Here is a 22,563-nt window from a genome sequence, read left to right as displayed (position 1 = left end):
GCCCTATGAAAACATTTCCTTTACCATGAAAACATTAAACGGTGAGACGAAAGTTGATGCTGGTTTGGTCAAATTTGTGGTAAAATCGTTGTCGACTGGTGAGAGTTTTAATATAGATAATGTTGTTTGTTCGACGCCATGGAGCGATGAAATTGAAACCTTGCCCCATAAGCAAGAATTGAGTGGCTACAGACATTTTGATGACATTAGTGTGTTTGAATTAGAAAATCGTCAGACTGTGGACATTTTGATAGGCGATGACTGTCCATTCTTGTTAACTGTGCTTGAAGAGCGAGTTGGTAAAACGTTGTATGAGCCGCACGCGATCAATACACCGTTGGGATGGCTAGCCGGTGGAGGGCGGTCTCCTCTCTGTTCGGACAGTCGTGTCACAGTCAGGAAAGTGCAGGTTCGCGATGATCTTGAGAACGTGAACTGGTTAAAACGTAAAAATTTGACGCGCGACTGCATTGCGGATGAATTAAGGCAGGAGTTAAAAGAGGCCACGCTGGCAGATTCGCGGCGTAGCATGTCACTCGCTGATAAGTTTTGGGGTCACTGGACAGATTTCTACCTACCTAAGTTGCGGGGTCGAAGAAAATGGAGAGACATCTGTCGCAATTTAGAACCCGGAGACTTGGTCCTCGTATGGGATATGAACGACCGACCCAAACGAGGGGACTACCGAGTCGGCAGAGTGGTTGAAATTTTACCGCAGCATCGAAAGGGTAAAGAGTTTGTGAGAAGGGTGAGGGTGGCTGTGGTAACATGGGACACTAACCCAAAGAAGTCGCACGTTGAAACCGTGCTTCGTGATATTTCTTGCGTTGCTCCGGTAGAGGGCGCGCGGGCACGCACTGCTGTGCTCGCTCCAGTTGGTTCGGGCCCCCCAGATGGACGTTGAGGGACGTCACTCATAGAAAATGTGTTCACTTTTTTTATTAATGTTTAATTGTTTATGACTTGTGTGATGTATGATGCTTATGTTGGCTGTTTACAAATTAAATAGATACAGTCTGGCTGGAACGTATGTAGTTATCAAGTACATATTGTCACTTTGAGTTACGCCAATATCGCTTACAGCAAATTTGCTTGTGATACCTGTGACTAAGCTGAGCATCTTATTCATTCTTTCACATTTAATTTAGTATCTTCATATGACAACTTTGTTTTGTATAACTTTAGGTGTATGGTGTGTTAGTACTGTAATGTCGTGTGAGCATGGTCCGTTTTAAATACCTTCAGACAGCAGTATGGGACTACAGGTTCATCTACATGACTATGTATGTTATTTATACGACAATATTATGCGGTATTGCTATTATGTTTAATGCGTGTTAGGTATGGCCAATGATGAGTAATTTCGTTTAGGCAAAAATAATCTTCTGGAAAATGGATATTGTAATATTCATCTTGGAGGCTGCTATGTTCACGAAATTATGGCCAAGTTATCTGTCTCCGTATTGTGACATGGATTGTCGCGCAATCGTGACGTCATCATTGCGATGCACTGTCACGCTTGAGCGACAATCTCTCGTCATTCTTTTTCTAATTTTCTAACTTGTGTTATCCAAACGTGCTTCGTCTTCCTTTTACGATGTGTGAATCTAACGGACGGACGTAATTAAGAGTGTGAAGTGACTATTCCACATCACAATTGAACCCGTCTCTTGTTAACAATATACCATCAATCTTCACTCAACACATGTGGAACTTGAGTCGAAAGTTAGGAAGAAGACAGGTTGGATAGCAGCTCATATACATAGCGGTTATCAAAAAGAAAGAACACTACTGAAGCTTGCACCAGTGACTCTGTTCAACAGCGATTGATGGCTTTTAATTCCATTTTAGCAAAATGTTAGATTATGACGTCAAATCGGTGATTTCATCAACAAGAACGTTTATGAAATATAGAGTCAGTTTCAAGTTGCTGTGAAATAATAATTAATTCAATATCTCCGCAGTTCGCCTCTGTGACGAAATCTTACCATGATTTAACTCTTGTTGTTTTACAATCGTAAACATATTGTTGGAATTTGCCAATTTTAAATTACGCTATTACTTGCCTTTTCTTTTAATCAAAAAGTGCTTTATATATCTCCACATAGGCTAAACAAGTTTTACACACATTATTTTATTTTCAAATTCAAAATATATTTAATCTAACAAACACCAATTCAAAAATTGGTGTTCTAAATTCTGCAATTCGAACTCGCAAATAAAGAAATTCCTTTAGACTCATTTCTTTACCTCTGTGTCATCGGAGCATAGTTACGCCAGCAACGGTTCTGCTGTCATTGGTCACAGCGAAAAACCATAATATATCTTCGTGGGAAAGTTGTAACATAAAATTCACGAATCCTCTCGTCTGTATGCAATGACACCGAAAAAATACTTTTCTGAAAACGTCTTTTCACGAATTGTAATTCAAGAAAAAATAGCCGCGGGCTGTCGAAAAAGGTGACGCAACGCGTAGGCTACGCACTAAAAATTGTCACCACAATACTGATTAGGCTACTGAAGATAAAAGACGAAAATTTCGTCTAGTTGGTACGCACAAGTAAAACAGTTTTAATATTCGACGCACCTTTCTAACGACAATTCTAAAATGACGAAACTGACTTGAGATATTTCAAATGCACGTAACCAGCTTCTGTGACGTAACGGTGATAAACATTGTGAAGCAATTCCCACAGGTGTTGAAAAAGATTGTGCAATGTTTTACAGGTGTTACGAGGGGTTGTGCAATCTCTGCTCATTTTTTAGTAATATTCCATGACGTAAGACGCCAGGTTAAGTAGGCCTATAGACCTTAACGGTTTTATGTGACGTTTGATTTGGGGAACGATTGTCCGTAACAGGCATGAGGGAATTATAAATATTCAAAAAAAGAACCTAGAACTTCTGCAAGTGGAAAAATTCTCCGACAACAACATTTCAACAATCGGAAACTTCACTCTGTCAATCTCGGTAACCGGCCCTGCGTTAAAAGCCTTGTAGCGGACGCTGTAGTCAACACGCACGCTCATACACAGCCGTCAAAGAGGCGGCGACATTCCTGGCCATAACTGGCCAGGAATGACCGGGACACGAAGTCGTCTTCTCTACTGCCATGTTTATCGACTGAACTTCATTGAGTAACGCCTGATTACAAGTAGAGTTTTTCACGACTGCGTTATTTACAGTGTTAACTTGACTTCTAACTTTCGAAGAACAGAATTCAAACACACCAAATTGAAAACTTCGAACGACTAATAATAACTCCACCACCAAAATTAAGTTCAGCATAGCCTACCGTCGCTATCTACATTATTAACTTAATTCAAAGGAAAGAACTTTAACTTCGGAATTGAAGAACTTCGTTTTCATTTTCATTTACATTTGCGTCTTGATTACAAATAGAATTTTACATATTACATTTTAGCAGAGATGTACGTATACGCCGCATACTTGCGGCCTAGACTTTATGTTTACGCTAACGCTTGCGGCCACATTGTTTGGATAGTTTGCGTTTGAGGCTACGCCGTAAAGTTTTCGCCGTTTTTTAGCGCATAGCGTCAACGCATACTTTTTAATGTCTTTTTTTCGCTACAACACGCCAATTCCTTCCAGCGCTGCAGTTGAAAGAATGTTTTCAATGGGCAAAGACATATTGGAACCAAAACACAGCAAAATGTCAGATAAACACTTTCAGATGCTTGTGTAACTTCGTGGAAATTTAAAATAAAACTTGTTTGTTTCGAGTGGTTTCTACCGTGTGAATGTTTGGCACCTAGCAAACAAAATGAGTTTACGCTAGTGTATGCGCTGACGCTGCCAACTTTTTTTACAAGTTACGTTGACGCATACGGCGTATGGTTTTTCGAACGTTTGCGTTTACGCTTACGGCGTCAATATTTTTTGTATGCGCGTACATCACTGCATTTTACAAGTTACATCAGGAATCATAGCTTCAGGTTCTTAAAAAGAACTCTGGTTTTGATTGGAAAGGCGCAGCCACAAGCATTGCAAACTCCACACGCGACCATATAACGCAACACAACGGTAGATTTACGTGTCGATGCAGTACAGTAGGAATGCGATTTAAGCACAATGCAAAAATTAATTACAAGTCTGCATTCCGAGAGCACGCGGTATTTGTTAATTGGAGCAGAAGGTCTCAGAATCTGACTTGACGTCAGTGAAGTGACGCTCGTTACGTCAGAAAAAATAGCTCTCGAACGCCACAGCCTCTACAAGTACGCGCAACTACCAGGAATAACCTATCAAGGCTTTATCAATCCGAGCATAAGGGTAAAAAAAATAAAAATAAATTTGAAGTAGAGCACGGCCGCAACAAATTAAGACTGCAGAAATATACAATTAGGCCTACTGTTAACTCGATAACAGTTAGCATCCAAAAACCTCTATCCTACAGAAAAATATCGTCAACGTAAAACTTAAATCGTCTAACTCATTTTAGACAAAGAAATACAAGGCACAAAGAAATGCAAGGCCTAAACAGGGAACAGAACATACAACCACCCTACAACTAAGTCCAAGAAGAAGAGAGTAGAAAAGCAACTGCAATTATCTAGTTCTAGTAGAAGTAGCGTGTCACGATGAGAGAGAGAGCTAGAGAAACCTTTTATTTCGGCTGTTGCGACAATAGTACGGTACAATTATACACAATACGAATAAAATAGTAGCCTACCATACCTATCTAAATACCACAACAGACAGGAAGCAGCGAAAGACTATATCAGTCATCGCGTCAGCTGCTTCCCAGTTCTTAATGTGACAAATGTCAAGCATCGGCAAATTACGTTGAAACAAGATAGGCTAATGTTCAGTAATATTAATGAAAGAAAAGAAATCATGTGCTGCTGCGATCCTCAAGTGAAGTCCTGTGGTTTTATTCAAATATAAACTTTATTCCAGGTGATTAAAAATAGGAAAAACTTTTGAAATCAATAAACTCTTGTAGCAAGGGCGTTTAAACTTCATTGCAACCAAGAAAAGTTTAAGCCAATAAATAGTACAAAATAGTTTATAAATAGTAATAAATAGTTTTATTCAAACAAATTGAATAAAATGTAAATGAGAAATAATTGAGTGTAACCGAATAACACAACAGGTCAATAATGTTTTCTTCAGACGAAATTTAACAAATCAAATCCAGGCGACGTATCATTACAAAGTTTGAGCTCAAAATAACAATTTATGACAATTTTTGTCACTTTTCCATTGACATAAAGCAACAAAATTTAAATTCAATTAAAAAAAATCAAACACTTCGCATTGAAATGAAAGCAAGAAAAAAAAAGCATTTTTGTCGATTTAGGCTAAGTGCGATTGATCCTAGGGACGGTACATTACGGGACGCGCAATTCCGTTGTTCCTTCAACATTAGAAGGGTCAATTGCCAATTTGACATTTTTTTTACGCTTTACTGCAGGCTTGCTTTCTACTAAAAACCTTAAATCACTTTAAAACCAACTTAACTCTTCTTATATAACCCATAAAAAGTAAAATATTTTGTAAATTAGAAAAAAACGTAACCCTTCTAGTGTTGCGGATAAGCCAAAAGCGGATGAAGTTTCGCATCCCTATGATCTATATGATCTACAATCCTTAGATTGATCCAAACTTGTCTGGCAGGCCTGCTTAAAAACTGACTAGGCTTGATTGCTGGCCAACGTTCGATTTTTATGTCAAAAACTAAGTAATTTATCATTAAAAACTCTTGCGCTGGTTTAATTAAATTGATTTAAAAAAAAAAAAAAAAAAGATTTATACCGATACAACACACACTAATCCAGAAAAATTTAAAAAACAACTAAATATAAAAACAAAAAATTTTAGGACAAACTGAACCGATTTGATAATGGGCAGCAAACAAGATGTTACACAATAGAATGTAAAACAATTAATCCACATGGCTTACTAATCGTTGTTTGATAAATTTTCTACCGTACTGCATTTCAATTGCTTCACTGGATAATAATTTACTTTCCTCATCCCTATTCTTTCAAAGCTGAGGCTGGCGAGTCAATTGCTTGTTTGTTACATGCGACAACCGCAGACTTGGATTCTTGATATGGGTTTCTTTGAATTGTCCTGTCTTTGCGAATTCTTTATCAATTTCAAAAATTTTTGAACTGAAATGACCACAAATAAATTCCTTTCTAAATTTGACTAAAATTTGCTATTCTCCAGGCCTAAGTTTTTCTTTAATCCAATTTATATATTTAGACCTGGAGAGCAAAATCTTTGCTGCTTACTTTGTAAAATACAATTTGGGTAGAGAGGTAACTCTTTTAAACCATAAACAGACATAACTAAGCAACAACACTACATTTAACATTATATTTTACCTCTGAAATACTTGACCCGTTGTGCTGTGTAATTTTCAGTTATCATTTTGTTTGAGCGAGGCAGTTTCTCAAATGTTTAGATTTGACCATATTTTTGCTGTGATACTATATGATTCTTTAGCATTTCTTTTAATAATGTATTTTTTCCTATAGGCTTGAAAAGGGCTATATGACTAGCCGAAAACGTTCGCTTGTTGTTTTTTGTTCTTATAATGTTAAATGTAGTGTTGTTGCTTAGTTATGTCTGTTTATACTTTGTAAAAGCCTTCGATGTGAAGGCCTTCAGCTCTTATCTGGAATCTAAGAGGCCCACGGGTCATTTAAAGAATCTGGGTGGTTAATATGTAGGCTACACGTAACGCAGAAAAAGTAACGCAAAATTTTAAATAGTAAATAAATATTACTTTGATTGCCGGAGCCGACGCAACATTGATGGCATTGCGGCGTTTTAAAAAGCGTCAAAATTCAGTTGTAATTTTTATCATGAAACGCGCTAATCCCATTCCGGTGCGGTACTGATGAGCCCAGCCTAATGGGCGAAACACGTGTCTATCGCTGAGTTCCTGCTACACTCGACTGCCGAGAAACACAATCCCATTCCCATCACACATTTATTTGTCTCTGAGGCTGAGCGGACTGAACTGAAATTCTGGTAGGTTATAGCGATTGCGAAATGGACGTGTGTTTTAACATGTATTGTATTCAGTTTTGACCATCACAACGAAAAAATTGTATTGAACCGTTGATCTTGTACAAAATTACGTTTCCAAGTTGTGTTGCTAGTAGTGGTAGATGCGGCTAAATTAGAGTGTTAATTTTTTTGGTCTGGCCTAACCACCTGGCCCACCAATTCTTTTTGAAGTAACAGTCAAAAGAGTGTGTTTTCAGTGACATAACCGAATAGGGGCAATTGCTCCACCTGTAAAGTTTCTTGTCTCCCTGTAAAAATGCATCTTAAAAATGTTAATCAGGGAAGATAGTTTTTGATTGGAATGGCATGTCTCATGGTGCAGTACGGTACCGGTAGCTCACCTAATTTACCCAAATTCTGTTAAACACTTGCATTTTTCTTGATCCAGCTGAAAGCAGTAGCCTATGAGTCACAATTGATAATATGTTATCTTGATCCATCATATTCATTTTTTAGAAACTGTCATTTGTGTCGTTTTTCCTCCAGTTATAATCAAACCAGAATCAGTAACTGCAATTTACAGTATGTATACTTTTTATAACCAGGGACGTAATCAACTAGTCATAGGAGAAATTGGCATTGACCCCCTAAAATATTTTCGTATATGTAATCGACCAACAAAATTGTAAGCTATTGAAATGCTGCAGAAAAGTTTCTTAAAAAAGGTGTACCGTATTATATATATTTCTTTGATCAAATTTATGCAGCATTTAGTCATGTGGCTAGGGATGGGCAAAATAGAATAATTAGCTATTCTAGAACATTCTACAGGCCTCGAAATATCCGGCGGTCATGGTGGACATGACCTCCGGAATGACCTCGAATGTCTGCCGAAGCCGATTCATTGGTCGGTCATAAATGACCGCCGCAAAATTCTTGACAAAAATAGAGCTAATGCAGCAAAACTATATTTTAAATTTGAATTGTTACAATTGTTTGTTTAACGCGAGCAAATACGGAGCTGAAACAATAATAGTACAGGCAATTCCTTTAAAGATCGCATTAGAGTGGCGTGGTTAACGAGCTGATGGCAAAAGTAGCCATTTTTACATCATTTCAATGCCTTGCAATTGGTCACAGCGGTAAACCATAATTTCTTCGTGGGAAAATTGTAACTTAAAGTTCCCGGATCCTTTCGTCTGCATATAATGACCGAAGAAACACACACTTGAACTTCTTTTCAAACAGTGTATTTCTGTAAAAATTAGCCCACGGCTACCAAAAACGAGGGGGTGCAACGCGTACACCACTGAAAACTGTCACTACAGAACAGATTACTTGGATAAAAGACGGAACCTTTGTCCAGCTAGCAAGCACTAAGCCAACAGTTAAATGTGCGGCCAACTTTCAAACAATCATTTTACGAATGACCAGAATAGATATCAATATCTCAAATTCACGTAGAAAGTAACTGTGACGCAATAAATGAAAGACAATTATGAAGTCATTCCAACAGGTGTTTAAAGCTGATGTAATATTTCCTGTTTAAACAGGCCCAAACAAGTCCAAACAAGTTTGACACAAGTCTATGAACGATGGTGCAATTTTGGCACATTTTCTAGCAACTTCCATGACGTAATATTCAGTAGACTTGAACGGTTTTATATGACGTTTGATTTGTACAGAGATTGGCCGTAACAGCAATGTTGCCTTGAAATAAAGTTGTCTGAACTTTTCGGCAGGATATGTATTCTAATTTTAACAATGAGAATTATTGCGTTACATTGACCGTTTGTTAAAAAGAAATGTCACAGTCAAGCAATTCTCAGTTGGGCACCGCACGTGCTTAGGCAAATGTGGCGACCTTATTCACGCTGATGCTGATAGAAATAGAATTTCTGCACAGAAGGGAGGGTGTTAGACACATTTGTCTGACACCATTAGATAGGTCCTGAGCTAGAGATTTACGACCCGCGCCGGCAGTAATCGCTTGGCACAACGATTCTATAACGCGAAAACCACGGAATAAGTGATCGTAGTTGCTTTTGTAATAAGGAAATTTGGATTGTTGTTTTCAATTGTGTTTATTGCGTCATTACACGACTGTCATTAACGCACTGATTTATTTGCAAGGAATCTGCTCCAGTATACTTCAGGGTCAGTTAATTAAGCCATCAACCATTGCAGAGTTATTCTGTTGTACAGAATCTTCTTCTACAAACACGACTACACAATACTGTAGTGTGATTTTATGCAAAATCTACATGCAAAAAATATGTCCGGTTGAGATATTAAGTGTCCGCTGAAAGGGCCAGTCCGGTAGGACATGCTTGACCGCCGGAAAAAAGTACAAATTTCGAGGCCTGTTCTAGAATACTAAAACCGAATATAGAATACAGATATCTATTCGAGAATAATTGACTGTTTTTACCATCGACACGTTTTAATGATTTTTCCATGTTTACAAAAACAATGAACATCACAAAAAATGCTTATTGCATTGTAACAAATTTAGACTTACTAAATGTTTACCAGTCAAACAAGATCTCAACTTGGTGACAGTTACACAAAAATAATGCGGCAGGTACAGAAAAGAAGCAGATGCGGCAGGTACACAAAAATGGGTGCAACCTAGTTTGTACCCTGAAAAGATCGAGAAAAAAAAATTAAAAAAGCCGAAGTCGCTGATCGCAGTTTAATAGCACAAAGCCGAACTCGCTGATCGGAGTTTCCGCAAACAAACTCGAGGGTTAGGGTTAGCGGAAACAGCGGAAAAATAAATCTGCGGAAAAATGAAATTGCGGAAAAATATTTGCGGAAACTGCGATCAGCGAGGGTTAGGGTTAGAGCATAGATTGCTTTATGGTTGAAGTTAGGGTAAAGGTTAGCGGAAACTGTGGAAAAATGTTTGCGGATCTGCGGTCAGTTAGGGTTAGAGCATGGATTACTCTATGGTTAGAGACTTAGTGTTAGGGTTAGCGAAAACTGCGGTTAGCGGAAACTACGGAAAAATGTTTGCGGAAACTGCAATCAGCAAAGGTTAGGGTTAAGAGCATAGATTAGTCTATGGTTAGGGTTAGCGGAAACTGCGGAAAAATGTTTGTGGAAACTGCGATGAGCGAGGGTTAGGGTTAGCGGAAACTGCGATCAGCGACTTCGGCTTTGTGCTAACTTTCTCTCGATCTTTTCAGGGGGAAAATTTTAAAATGTTTGCGGAAACTGCGATCAGCAACCTTCCGCTTTTTTTAATTTTTTCTCTTGATCTTTTCAGGGTACGAACTGAGGGTACAAACTGTTCAGGGTACGAACTAGGTTGCATCCCACAAAAATACTTTGAAACTCACTGATATAAACAAGAAAATTGGTTTTTGTTTGCTTTCCACAAAACAAGGGCGTTTTCAACAGATGTAGTGGATGCTTTCAACAACGTGAGATAGAGTATCTATTTCTGAAGGTGGGGAAGCCAAATTTGCTGATTCATCTTCACTACTGCATGCAGGATCTTCAATCCCACAGCTCAACAAGTCGTCCATGTCACTGTAGCCTACTGGCATAGTAAAAGCTACGACAAAGCTAACTACCCGTACGTACTTCCGTAATTCGAACAACAAAACTCGTGCGTTTTTCCTACGCCAGATTGCACTAAATCGATAAACAATTTTACTTTCTCTGCAGCGAATTTGTTGCGACCAGACAGAGTGGTACGAAGTCGATCGTTAAAGCGGTTTCAATTATCCGATTTCATATGCATTTTGAAACCGGTTAGGCTTCACAACCGGTTATTTTATATGCGGTATTCTATTTTTCCCATCTCTACATGTAGCCTAACACTTTTGCAGTGATAGCTTACGTCATGCAGTTTTGTTGTTGATCGTTTTACTTACCAGTAGCCAAATGTTAGAGAAAAAAATCGAAAGAAAAAATAGAACAAAGCCGAAGTCGCTGATCGCAGTTTCCGTTTTTCTGCAAACATTTTAAAATTTCCGGTAATGATCCTAAGAGTTTGCCAAAGTCTCTGATCGCAGTTTCCGAAAACATTTTAAAAGGGTTAGGGTTGATCGGAGTTTCCGCAAACATATAATTTTTTAAAAGGGTTAGTATTGATCGGAGTTTCTGCAAACATTTTAAAATTTCTGGTAATGATCCTAAGAGTTTTTATTTGTTTAAGAAAAATTTTAAAATGTTTTAAAATTCTAAAGCGACTTGGCTTTTTTTAACTTTTTCTCTCGATCTTTTCAAGGTACGAACTGACGATACGAATTAGGTTGCATCCGTGCAGTCTATTTATTATTTCTACTATTTTGATTTTATGTAACTTAATAAACTCAGTTACAATTTATTTGTAATAAAATGTGTCTGAAGACCCTTAACCTCCGTTCTGATGCAAGACAAGAAAGCATGCAAGACAACAACTTACAGAAAAGAAAAGGAAATGTGGTGGATTAATATACTCAACACCACTGAACCTTTTGGTTTAAAGGGGTAGTAAAGGAAAAACCTGACTTGGCGATTTTCCACATTCTTTGTGTTTAACATGCTACCATAACACAATTTTCAATAAAATTTTGCCCCATTGCGGTCTGACCACCATTGTGCGCCTGCTTTTGTCAGAGCTTTCAAAGCCAGGATGGGCCTGAGCAACGAAGCGTGCGACTGTACACTCTACAGTCTACATAACAAAAGACCAGCAATCAACCCATCACGCAATAATTGTTACTGCGGGCGATTTGACTGTAGGCTATGTATGTACATCAAAACAGCACATTTCTACATCAAAACATCAGACGGTTTGCTCAAAACATCAGATGTGGTAACGTGGCTTTTGTTATTGCTGTCTTTTATTACGTATTCTCGAGCAGTGTTTGCACGTTTTGGTCATTTTGAAAAAAATGAAAATAAATGAAACACTGGACTTTGGGCCTTGCCAGCGCCATTGAAAACATTTTTTTTTCGGTAATTGTTTTTGAAATGTATTCTTGAATGTTCAGTTTATTCATTTTAATGCTTAATTCCGGTTTGAAATTTTCATTTAGTATGCCTTTAAATAAGAAAGATTGATTATACTTTTACTCAGCGTACTTCCTGCTTACTTTTTGTTGTTTTCCCCCTCTTTGCGATTTTTTAATTAAATAAGATTTTTGTACGCTATAATTCACTTTATGACGTCATTATTCAACCGCATTTTTGTGTTATTTTTTTACGTTGCTAAGCTGTTACAGTAGAAGGAATGTTGGTATCACAACAGCATTTAAATTGTTAACGGAAAGCTTCAAGTCAGCTTAAAATTATTTTAAACTTAGACTTTGTTTACATTTAATTTAGATTATCATTTATTAATAGTTCAAACGTTGCCTTTTTGAATTGTTCCTCTGTACTTTAATAATTTTTCACAATTCTTTTTTAATGCTTTTTATTTGTGCTTTTCTAGAGTACTGATGAAGCCGTCTTTACGGCAGCAAAAGCTCTACTAATAAAATATTTGTAGTTACCAAACCTGGTTGCTTTTTTACTGACAACATTATTTGACAGAGTTTTTTATTGATTTAGGCTGAAATTACCCTTAGAATGTGCAATTTTAAGACACTTTTTTCAGAAAGATTCCCTCTTATGGCTACTCATTTGCTCCTCCAGGCAGGGATTTTGTGCTGGCTAGTGGCTACCCTTTTCATTACCGGTCCAAATAAGCCTTCCAAAGTTAGGGTCCACGTCTTTTAGGCGCAGACAGTTAGGCGCCGGTCAAATAGGCACGCACACTGTGGCGTCTGGATATTTAGGTGTGGAGCACTGTGGCACTCGTTCATTTAGGTGCTATTTCTACTAAAGTCTGCAGATTGTATCAGCTTGGCAGGTAGGGCAATGCTTTTCACACAAAATGTTATATTGAACAGAAAAATATGTTGTTTTGTTAATGCGCGTGTGGAGATGAGGTGCGAGACAACGCTCTACTAGTCTTGATATTAGCACATCTCCACAGGACATTTGCTATGCATCCTGAACACAGGTTGCAGCCAGATGGAACCTTACTTAATCTGTTATCTTTCGCAATTACTTCTACTCGGGATGGATTGGTCGTGTGGCGAGTACGTATGAGACAATGCTCTACTACATGAATACATTTCTATAGGGCATATCAACCCTGGCTACAAGTTGCAAGCATAATGGAGCGACTTTGCTCGTCATTAAACCTAGTCGGGGTTTTGACGGAAAACTAAGTTACTCTTCACTCAAGCCTACCACCCGCTTGAATATAGGCTACGGTTTATTTTTTACTGATGTTTAGTGTAGTTATTATTTGACTCACTAAAAGTGAACTCAATCATGTTTGGAAACTTGAATAATAATTTATTGATAAAGCTTTCGCCGACGCAAACCTGGACTAACAACAAATAAATGCCGAACACGCGCATTAAAATACAATATATTTTCTGTTCAATATAACATTTTGTATGAAAAGCATTTCCGGATAAAGCAGCTTCACTCACGGAAGCCAATACATTTTTTCTGTTTAATACAACATTTTGTGTGAAAAGCATTGCCCTACCTGCCAGGCTGATACAATCTGCAGACTTTACTAGGAATAGCACCTAAATGAACGGGCGCCACAGTGCTCCACACCTATATATCCAGACGCCACAGTGTGCGCGCCTATTTGACTGGCGCCTAACTGTCTGCGCCTAAAAGACTTGCTCCCCAAAGTTAAGCTATCATCATCAAGTAAAATTTAATGTTGACCTCAATTTTAAAGTAATTTATATCGTCTTTGTTGATGATGTCTTTAAAAATGTTACGGTACTCCTCCTTGAAAAAGCCTTGCCCCCTGTAGAATTGATCTGGTTATGCGTTATCTGTGTTCTGATGATGTATGTTTTGAAAAGGTCATCAAAACATATGTACTCAGAAAAATCATTTTAAACAATAGTCTTTAAATTTTATTTCACAAGTGTAGATTGAGCGTTCTTTTTCAGCCTAAAGCTACAGGTTTGCTGCCTTGGCAATTTTTTACATGTTTTCAGAAGACAGTTCTCTTGTCATTTGCAATCTACTAGGGATGTGCCAATTACAAAATTTTTGCTGATGCCGATTCCGATTTTTTGGTTAAATGATTAAAGCTGCTTTTAGTTGGCGCTCTATAAGTGGTTGCGATTTTGTTACCAGTTACTGCCTTTGAAATGTTTAAATGCGTTCACTTTGTCGCCTGTTCTAGACAGCATGATTTTTTACGGTAGTTCTTAACTTCTTGCGCGCTACAAAGTGGTCATAGACACGTGTTTTATTTGTCGCGGAAATCAGTTAAAAGAGAAAAATCGCCATCGCTCACAGAGTGCAAAATCAAGGGTCTGCTACTATTCGGCGAGAGCCTTTTTCGGCAAGTTTTTAAAATTTTTTCAGTAAAATTATCAGGCACCGTAGCCTAATTATAATTGCCGTTTTTACATCGTTTTAACGTCGCTAAACCTTGAAATTGTGCAAAATGGAATAAAAATAAAATGTTTGAATTATTAAATTAAAATTTTCAGTTCAGTTGTTTTTATTTCTGACCATCATGTCAAAAACAGTACCCGTAACCGCTAACCCTATAACGGCAATGATAATTAGGCTACGGTACCCAATAATTTAAAATAAAATCACCGAATAGGGCACTCGCCGAAAAAGGCTCTTGCCGAATAGGGAACTCGCCAAATCGGACTAGCCGAATCGGACTCGCCGAAACGGGCCATTCCGCAAAATCACGGAATGGTCCGTTTTGGTGAGTTATAGGGTTACGGGTGAAGGGCTATGGATTAGGGTTGGGGGTTAGGGTCTTATTTCAACGTTTAGCGACGTTAAAACGATGTAAAAGCGGCAATGATAATTAGGCTACGGTACCCAATAATTTAAAAAAAAAATTTCAAAAAAATTACCGAATAAGGCTCTCACCAAATCGGACTCACCGAATCGGATTCACCGAATAGTAGCAGACCCGCAAAATCAACGTAGCTTAATGCAGTGTGCAAAATATTATCCTGTGCGGTTTGCAGTATTTTTCTCGCAGAGTTCAAGAAGGTGCCAGAAACAAGAAGAGAAAAAGACTAGAGTGTAAAAGAAAATGAACGCAGCGGTATTGGTAAAATCATTTCGATAAGATATTACCGTAAATAAAACGATATTATCAAACTTTCGATATTTTACGGCGAATTGCGAACCATGGTTTTAATTAAAGAGGCAAATCTTTTGCGGTTACCCCCAGTAATGAAAAGAACACTAATTCAAAAGCGTTTTGATCTTTTAGACAGTTGCTCACATTATACTCCCTCGCTTTTGCTCTTCTTGCTTTTAGCGCCTCGCATACTACACGGCACTAAAATAATAACTATTACGTAATAATTCATTTATCTTTTAACTTCTAACCGTTGTGTAATCATTTAAGTTTTATATTTTATCTGGTCTGATTTTCTCCTTGAATGTTTTTCGTCATTTCAAAGAAAGAAAGTATTTTGATCTGGTGCCTACCAAACAAGAGTTTACAAAATGGCGGACAATCGTCATAATTTAGACTACCGCTCTCCGAATGCTGTCGTTGACTCTGCTGCGGTTGTTGAAAGAAGCCGTTCTTTGATCGGTATTTCCACGCGCTTGCGCTATTTTTGATTAGGAAACTTTGATAAAGAATCGGCAATTTTTTTCGATGCCGATTCCGATACCGGTTCTCCAAAAATTGCCGATTCCGATTAATTGGCACATCCTGCAATCTACACTTGTGAAACAATTGACAATCATGCTGCTAAAAGTGAAACTCAATCTACTGTTTGGATTTATATTTTTAAAACATGCAAAACACGAAAACGATTTTAAATTAACTTAAAAACGGTGAATACTGTTACTCGTAATAGTACAGTAGTCTATCTTGCAGTTTGTTGTATATATATAATATTTTTTTACGCTATGAATCATCATAGTCTGCAGGTTAGATTATGATTGCGCATGCTTATAAATGATTAATGACAATAATGTGTTTCATACATTTTTTTCAGTTTTTTTCCATTAAAAATCTTTTAATCGGTATAAAAACATTTGAACCGTGATTTTAGAAATGGACAAGGAAGCTGTAACTGCAAGTTTTAAACTTGTTCTTGTTGGAGATGGTGGTGTTGGAAAAACTACATTTGTTAAGCGTCACAAAACTGGCGAGTTTGAAAAGAAATATGTTGCAACTCTTGGTGTTGAAGTTCACCCCATAAAATTTCAAACCAATCGTGGAGTTATTCAGTTCAATGTTTGGGATACAGCTGGCCAAGAGAAATTTGGAGGATTACGGGATGGATATTACATTCAAGGTCAATGTGCTATCGTCATGTTTGATGTTACTTCAAGAGTAACATACAAAAATGTCCCCAACTGGCACAGAGATCTTGTCCGCGTTTGCACTGATATTCCTATTGTTTTAGTTGGTAACAAAGTGGACATTAAAGATAGAAAAGTGAAGGCAAAGGCCATCAACTTTCATCGCAAAAAAAACTTGCAGTATTATGATATTTCTGCCAAGTCCAACTACAATTTTGAAAAGCCGTTTTTATGGATGGCCAGAAAATTAGTTGGAGACCCCAATCTTGAGTTTGTTGCTGCTCCAGCTCTTGCTCCACCGGAAGTCGAAATTGCACCTGCAATAATTAAGCAGTATGAAGATGAATTGGAAATGGCAAACAAGTGTGCTTTGCCAGATGAGGATGATGATTTGTAAATTGTGGCAATTTAGTTTTTGAGACTACTCTTTGTTTTCCGCCATAACAACCTTAGAGAATTATTACTTGCTCGGAACAAAACAACTGAGTTGCTGCAAGTGGCTATTGTGATTTGATGCTCATGGTTAATTTCTGCAGCTTCATCATAACACCTTTTGCATTTTTTCACTGACATGCATTTTAAAGTGCCGTCTAAAATGATCACTCAGCGCATGCTCTTCTAAAGAAGCATTGCTTGCTGTTGCATAAATACCTTTCAATGATTCGGTTCAAATCTCTTTTATGTGATATCAACACTGCCTTATTGCTTTGAAGCTTTATTTGAATAATCTGTTGCATGGTGCTGTTCATATCTGCATTTCATTTATGGTGTTACCATGTTTATAATTTGGCATATCTACTCTTTAAGTTTCTGAGACTGCCGTGGTTCCTCAAAATGTAAATGTGCAAATTTTTTCGATCCCCTAAATTTATCAGTGTGAATTTGATTATATCGCATTGTAATTTAATTGTATCATTAAAGTGAATTGGAAATGTGCCAGTGAAGTTTTCATTGGGTTTGTAAGAACTTAAGAAGTAGGTTTGTTCACAACCAGCTTGCTTGCCATGCATCTTCCATTGGATTGTAATGTACAAGTTTGAATATGAACCATATTTCTGTAACAATTATTATCAACAATTAATGTACCGGTAATATAAGTTTGAATTGTTGCAATTTCTTTTTGTCTTCATCAATGCAGTTATCTGCTTTTCTTGCGTGAATTCAAATGGAACATCACTTCTTACTATTAACATGATCTATCATTCCCATACATTTACATGGATATTCCATGTACTATAGCACGCATGTAATTCTTGACGTTTTTGTGGTCTCTTAATCCGGATATTCTTGTTTGCCACAATGTTTAGTTGGAGTGGTTTCCCAATTGTAATAAACTTTTGTTTTCTTTAGATTATATTACAAGTGAAGGTTTGATGATGAACATGCTAAGTAGTTGATTTTGCAGCTTAGGTGGATTTGAAAATGTCGTTCAGTCGTGCCAACCAGGTAATTATCGAATCTTGATTTCGATTTTTGGCCAATAGCCATACGGGCATTCTTTTTTGCAAAACTGTTACTCAGTTGTAGCAAACACTTACGCATGGTTGTGCTTGTTTGGAGAAATCTTGCAAAAATCAATAATAAGAATGACAATTAAGAATAACAAGAGAGGACACGTTAGACAGATCGATGTGGAGGCAGGGTGTGAAAGCGATTGTAGCATTTGGAGGTGAATCCGGCCATCCTCGGTAACGGGGACATCACCGGATTAAAACTGGACTACTACTACTACAATTAGAGATGTACTGATACCAACATTTTCACTAATACCAATACTCCAAAAATGGCCGATATTGAGACATGTGGCTGGTTTTCAACTCTTCGGTTACAATATTTCAGAAAATTTCCCCAACGGTGTTCTGCAGCGAAAGTGAAATTAAAAAGTGTTGATTTAGGCCAGAATGTCTGCATTCTTTAAATGCAGTAATCTATCACTAGCCATACCGGTGTTCGCAATGTATTTTGGTTTTAAGCTATTTGAGTTGTTAAGTTGATATGACCATGTTATGATTTTCTGTTTGCAGCAATGGAGCACTTTTTCTCGTGTTTGGTATATTCTGAATGCAGACCGGCAGCCCCCTCAGAAGATTGCCGAACTAGCTGCAAATTACTTGCAAGGTGTACACAAGCCTATATACTTTCCAAACAGTGACGTTGGTGATCATGTTGTCATTGTCAATTCAAAAGACATTGCCTTTTCAGGAAATAAGTGGGAGCAGAAAGTTTTCCACTCCAACACAGGGTAATATATGTTTGAAGTGGCGTTCAATATGCGGTTCCGCAGACATGTTGCAATGGTATAATTTACATGTTAAGATTGGATACGATGGCTGCGGGTCCACGTCTTTTAGGCGCAGACAGTTAGGCGCCGGTCAAATAGGCGTGCACACTGTGGCGTCAGGATATTTAGGTGCGGAGCACTGTGGCGCCTGTTTATTTAGGTGCTATTTCTAGTAAAGTCTGCAGATTGTATGAGCTCAGCTTTGGCAAAACCTAGTCGGGGTTTTGACAGAAAACTAAGTTACTCTTCACTCAAGCCTACCACCCGCTTGAATATAGGCTACGGTATATTTTTTACTGATGTTTAGTGTAGTTATTACTTGACTAATATAACTGAAAGTGAACTCAATCATTTTCGGAAACTTGAATAATTGATCGATAAAGCTTTCGCCGACGCAAACCTGGACTAACAACAAATAAATTCCGAACACGACCATTAAAAAACAATAGTTTTCTGTTCAATATAACATTTTGTGTTAAAAGCATTGCCGATTTAAGCAGCTTCACTCACCGAAGCCATGACATATTTTTCTGTTCAATACAACATTTTGTGTGAAAAGCATTGCCGGCTTAAGCAGCTTCACTCACTGAAGCCCTGACTAACAACAAACAAATGTACGCGCATTAGCAAAACAACATATTTTTCTATTCAATATAGCATTTTGTGTGAAAAGCATTGCCTCACCTGCCAAGCTGATACAATCTGCAGACTTTACTAGGAATAGCACCTAAATGAACGGGTGCCACAGTGCTCCACACCTAAACATCCAGACGCCACAGCGTGCGCGCCTATTTGACCAGCGCCCAACTGTCTGCGCCTAAAAGACTTGCTCCCATGGCTGCGTAGGTTTGAAATGCTCAAAATCTTTAGTCTTTGATTTTTATGATTTTATAATAGTGAAAAGCAAATGGAAATATCAGCTTCTTTGAGTCCAGGCTTTGCCTGATGATGAAGATTTTAAGTTAAATACACACAAAATCAAGGGAGTGGATCTTTGTGTTCACCTTTAAACATTTGATTAATTGCCTTGAGTGTGCGGCTAAACACATTTAGAACACAAACATATTCTTTTGCCAAAATTGTGAATCAACTTGACTTCCAAATTTGATCTTTAAATTTATTTTCAGGAGGAAGAAAGGACGTCTGATGATGACTGCACAAGAAGTCCATGATCTAGACGACACCTGGGTGAGTTTCTACCGTTATACAGTCCATCGCTCTAATCACAGTGCTCATCGAAATGCCACTTGTGTTGAATCAGTGTAAGATTTTCGCTATTAAACTTGTACGCAGAGAAGAGTGGTGGTGTTGTTTTTCAAATACTGCTGAGACTTGTGACGAGATTTAACCAAACATAACTTCACATAATTTTTAGTAATTTCTTATTAGATTTTGCGAAAAGCAGTCTACAACCAACTTCCAACCGTCGATGCAAGACGAACTTTGTTCCAAAGGCTTCATGTTTACCCAGATGAAGTGAGTACTTTAGTCTCAAAGGATTTTCTTAAACCACTCATGAACTTTGAAATAAAGCTTTATTTTATTTTTTGTTTCCGATCATCAATTTGAAAAATTTTCCAAGGTTGTGACTCGTGACAACGTGAATTTGAAAAGTGAAAAAATGAGAGACAAAATCCTTAAACAGATTTTCTAAAACGAATCCAATAAGAAGTGAGATAGACAATTTTGTGGGAAAACATCTTTTGGTGTGTCTTTTGCCTGGCGGCAATGAGTGGATTACAGTCACGATTGGCTTGAAAGTAACAGTTGGAGTTGTCGCTGTGTCTAAACCGATTCTTATTTCAGAATGTTCCTGACGGGATAATGGAGAATATTTCTTGTGTTTTGAAACAACCTCGTCGTGTACCCAAAGGCATAACCGACTACTCTCAAGAAGAAATCGACAAGTTTCCAAGATTGTTTTCCTTGTAAGTCCCTTGAATGATTTTAGCAAGTTGTCCCGACCAGCAAAAGTTGCCTTTTTAATCTTACCTTTGCACTTAGAGTCTTAGATAAATAAGCCAATTATATGAATGAGTGTTCACACTGCTTAGTTGTCACTAGGCGAGGTAAACGATGTTAAAAGTTAACTTATGCTAGCTCGGACGTGCATCGACATGATAGATAGCTGCTCAAATAGCGACGATAACCACCAAGTAGTTGGCCCAGCACTATCAAGGCTCAGCAGACCGAAACGCTTTCCATCGCTTGCCACAGACGGCTGTCGTCGGTTCGTGGTTGGAAGTCCTGACGTTAACTATTAACCGAGACGACTATTAACAGACGTAAAATATATAAAATAAACTGTAACAATATTTGAAGTATAAGGGAAAATTGAAAGCACGATTGTGTGATTTTGCGGTTATTTAAAGCCGTTCACTGAGCCAATAATTTCTTGTGTTTTAGGAGTCCTCATTTTCTCAAGAGATAACATTTGGTCTCAGCTCTCACCTTATTCGTTGTGGAAATAGACTTGTTAGGTTTGGCTGATATTCCTGAGCCAAGCAAACCGCGAAAGTGGGAAATCAAATCGTGCCGCATAGTTATGCGTGGTAGTTCCTACCAGCAAGTTAGCCATGCTTTTGACTTGTCTGAAATGCCGGGTCGAAACTGGTGTACCGCAACCATTTCTTCGCAACGTTTGCTTAAAGGAATGCGTCACATGATTGGAAATCCTATTCCTTTGTGCTGTTCTCACGTTGGCGCCAGGTTTTTCCACAGAGTTTTTTTTTTGTAACGTTTGGCACAAATTCCTCATACTTGCGTTGCATTCTCATCAAAATATATATTATTATGTGAACTGTTGTCCTTGTGCTTGGGAGCTAATTGGATTCTAAACTAAACTAGTGTCTGTCTATTTGACTTCTTCGCATTCCACTCGAATGTAGGTTCACGATTGACCCGAACTGCTGCATGGCTAGTTGGCAAACTATTCATCCATCATGTTGCAGTAATCAGAGTGAGTTGCGCAGTTGATCGCTACCTCGTTTGGTTGGTCGTATTTTTTCATTTATGAAAGACGATACATCATCATTGATCAAGCACCCGGCAATTCTTTGCTATTCTGTCGGAATGCAACATCAGCGGTCGAGAACTCTGTGGGGTGAATTATTGCTGTGATTATTGACCCCATGGTGTAATAAATTGGGTGGGCGTAGTTGCTGAAGGAAAGGCGGCGGAGTGAAAGGAACTGGCCACCTTACTCTCGTTAGTGCCGCTGGCTTAGTATAATGAGAACCTTGTCTTCTCATCCCCCGATGCTTGGTGCAAGTATGGGACTCACCTTTACCTCAAGTTTCCATCATAGCCTACGTTGCCTCAATATCCTAGGTGCAAAAGTACCCCTGCACCTTCCTGTCAACGGTAGCCCGTGTAGGTGGCCTATTATGGACCCGCAGGGTTGAAGGGGGTAATTTGGCCATTTTTGTGTCATAATTTTAGTGAGGTTTTTATTTAGATTAGTTTTAGCAATGATTTGAATACGGTACGGTACCGTACTATATTCTGTCGACTAGGCTATATTTTTTCCTAACATTTATTTCATATTGTAGTTGAATGAGTTTCGCTTTTAGCAGCATGATCGTTGCTTACTTCACAGTGTAGAATGAGTTTCGCTTTTAGCAGCATGATCGTTGCTTACTTCACAGTGTAGAATGAGTTTCGCTTTTAACAGCATGATCGTTGCTTACTTCACAGTGTAGAATGAGTTTCGCTTTTAGCAGCATGATCGTTGCTTACTTCACAGTGTAGAATGAGTTTCGCTTTTAGCAGCATGATCGTTGCTTACTTCAGTGTAACTTCATTTCATATTGTGTTTAGAGTCTTATTAAAACTTATTGACGAAGAAGTAAAATATTAGAATTTTAGGCATTTTGTGCAAGCAAGAACTCTAAAAAAGAATCTTTGTTGAATTGTAAATCGCTTTTCAAGTATTTACGACGACTGATTTCTAATAGAAAGTCGTACTTTTTTAA

General features: G+C 38.0%; 2 protein-coding genes across 2 annotated transcripts; both read left to right on the top strand.

The window, feature by feature from the left end:
• Nucleotides 1-6,868: 6,868 nt before the first annotated feature.
• Nucleotides 6,869-21,379, top strand: LOC145785342 (large ribosomal subunit protein uL13m-like). Its single transcript, XM_082597002.1, has 7 exons — nt 6,869-7,008; nt 17,659-17,754; nt 18,333-18,550; nt 19,717-19,777; nt 19,979-20,065; nt 20,396-20,517; nt 20,996-21,379. The coding sequence occupies exons 2-7, from the start codon at nt 17,731-17,733 to the stop codon at nt 21,018-21,020; spliced, it is 537 nt and encodes a 178-aa protein (XP_082453128.1). The 5' UTR covers nt 6,869-7,008; nt 17,659-17,730; the 3' UTR covers nt 21,021-21,379.
• On the top strand, nt 15,980-17,659 carry LOC145785341 (GTP-binding nuclear protein Ran-like). Its single transcript, XM_082597001.1, has one exon. It carries the CDS (start codon nt 16,058-16,060, stop codon nt 16,703-16,705), a length of 648 nt encoding a protein of 215 aa, XP_082453127.1. The 5' UTR covers nt 15,980-16,057; the 3' UTR covers nt 16,706-17,659.
• Nucleotides 21,380-22,563: the final 1,184 nt, after the last annotated feature.

Source organism: Aplidium turbinatum, chromosome 16 (genome assembly GCF_918807975.1).
Source record: "Aplidium turbinatum chromosome 16, kaAplTurb1.1, whole genome shotgun sequence".
Classification (NCBI taxonomy): domain Eukaryota; kingdom Metazoa; phylum Chordata; class Ascidiacea; order Aplousobranchia; family Polyclinidae; genus Aplidium; species Aplidium turbinatum.
The sequence above is the reverse complement of the archived record's forward strand: the minus strand, read 5'-3'. Positions and strand labels throughout refer to the sequence as shown.

Bases quoted from the DNA above. Each gene is read 5' to 3' on its own strand.
- LOC145785341 (XM_082597001.1), top strand. From the start codon at position 16,058: ATGGACAAGGAAGCTGTAACTGCAAGTTTTAAACTTGTTCTTGTTGGA.
- LOC145785342 (XM_082597002.1), top strand. From the start codon at position 17,731: ATGTCGTTCAGTCGTGCCAACCAG. The intron at 18,551-19,716 runs GTAATATATGTT...ATTTATTTTCAG, and splicing joins GTTTTCCACTCCAACACAGG to GAGGAAGAAAGGACGTCTGA. The intron at 19,778-19,978 runs GTGAGTTTCTAC...ATTTCTTATTAG, and splicing joins ATGATCTAGACGACACCTGG to ATTTTGCGAAAAGCAGTCTA.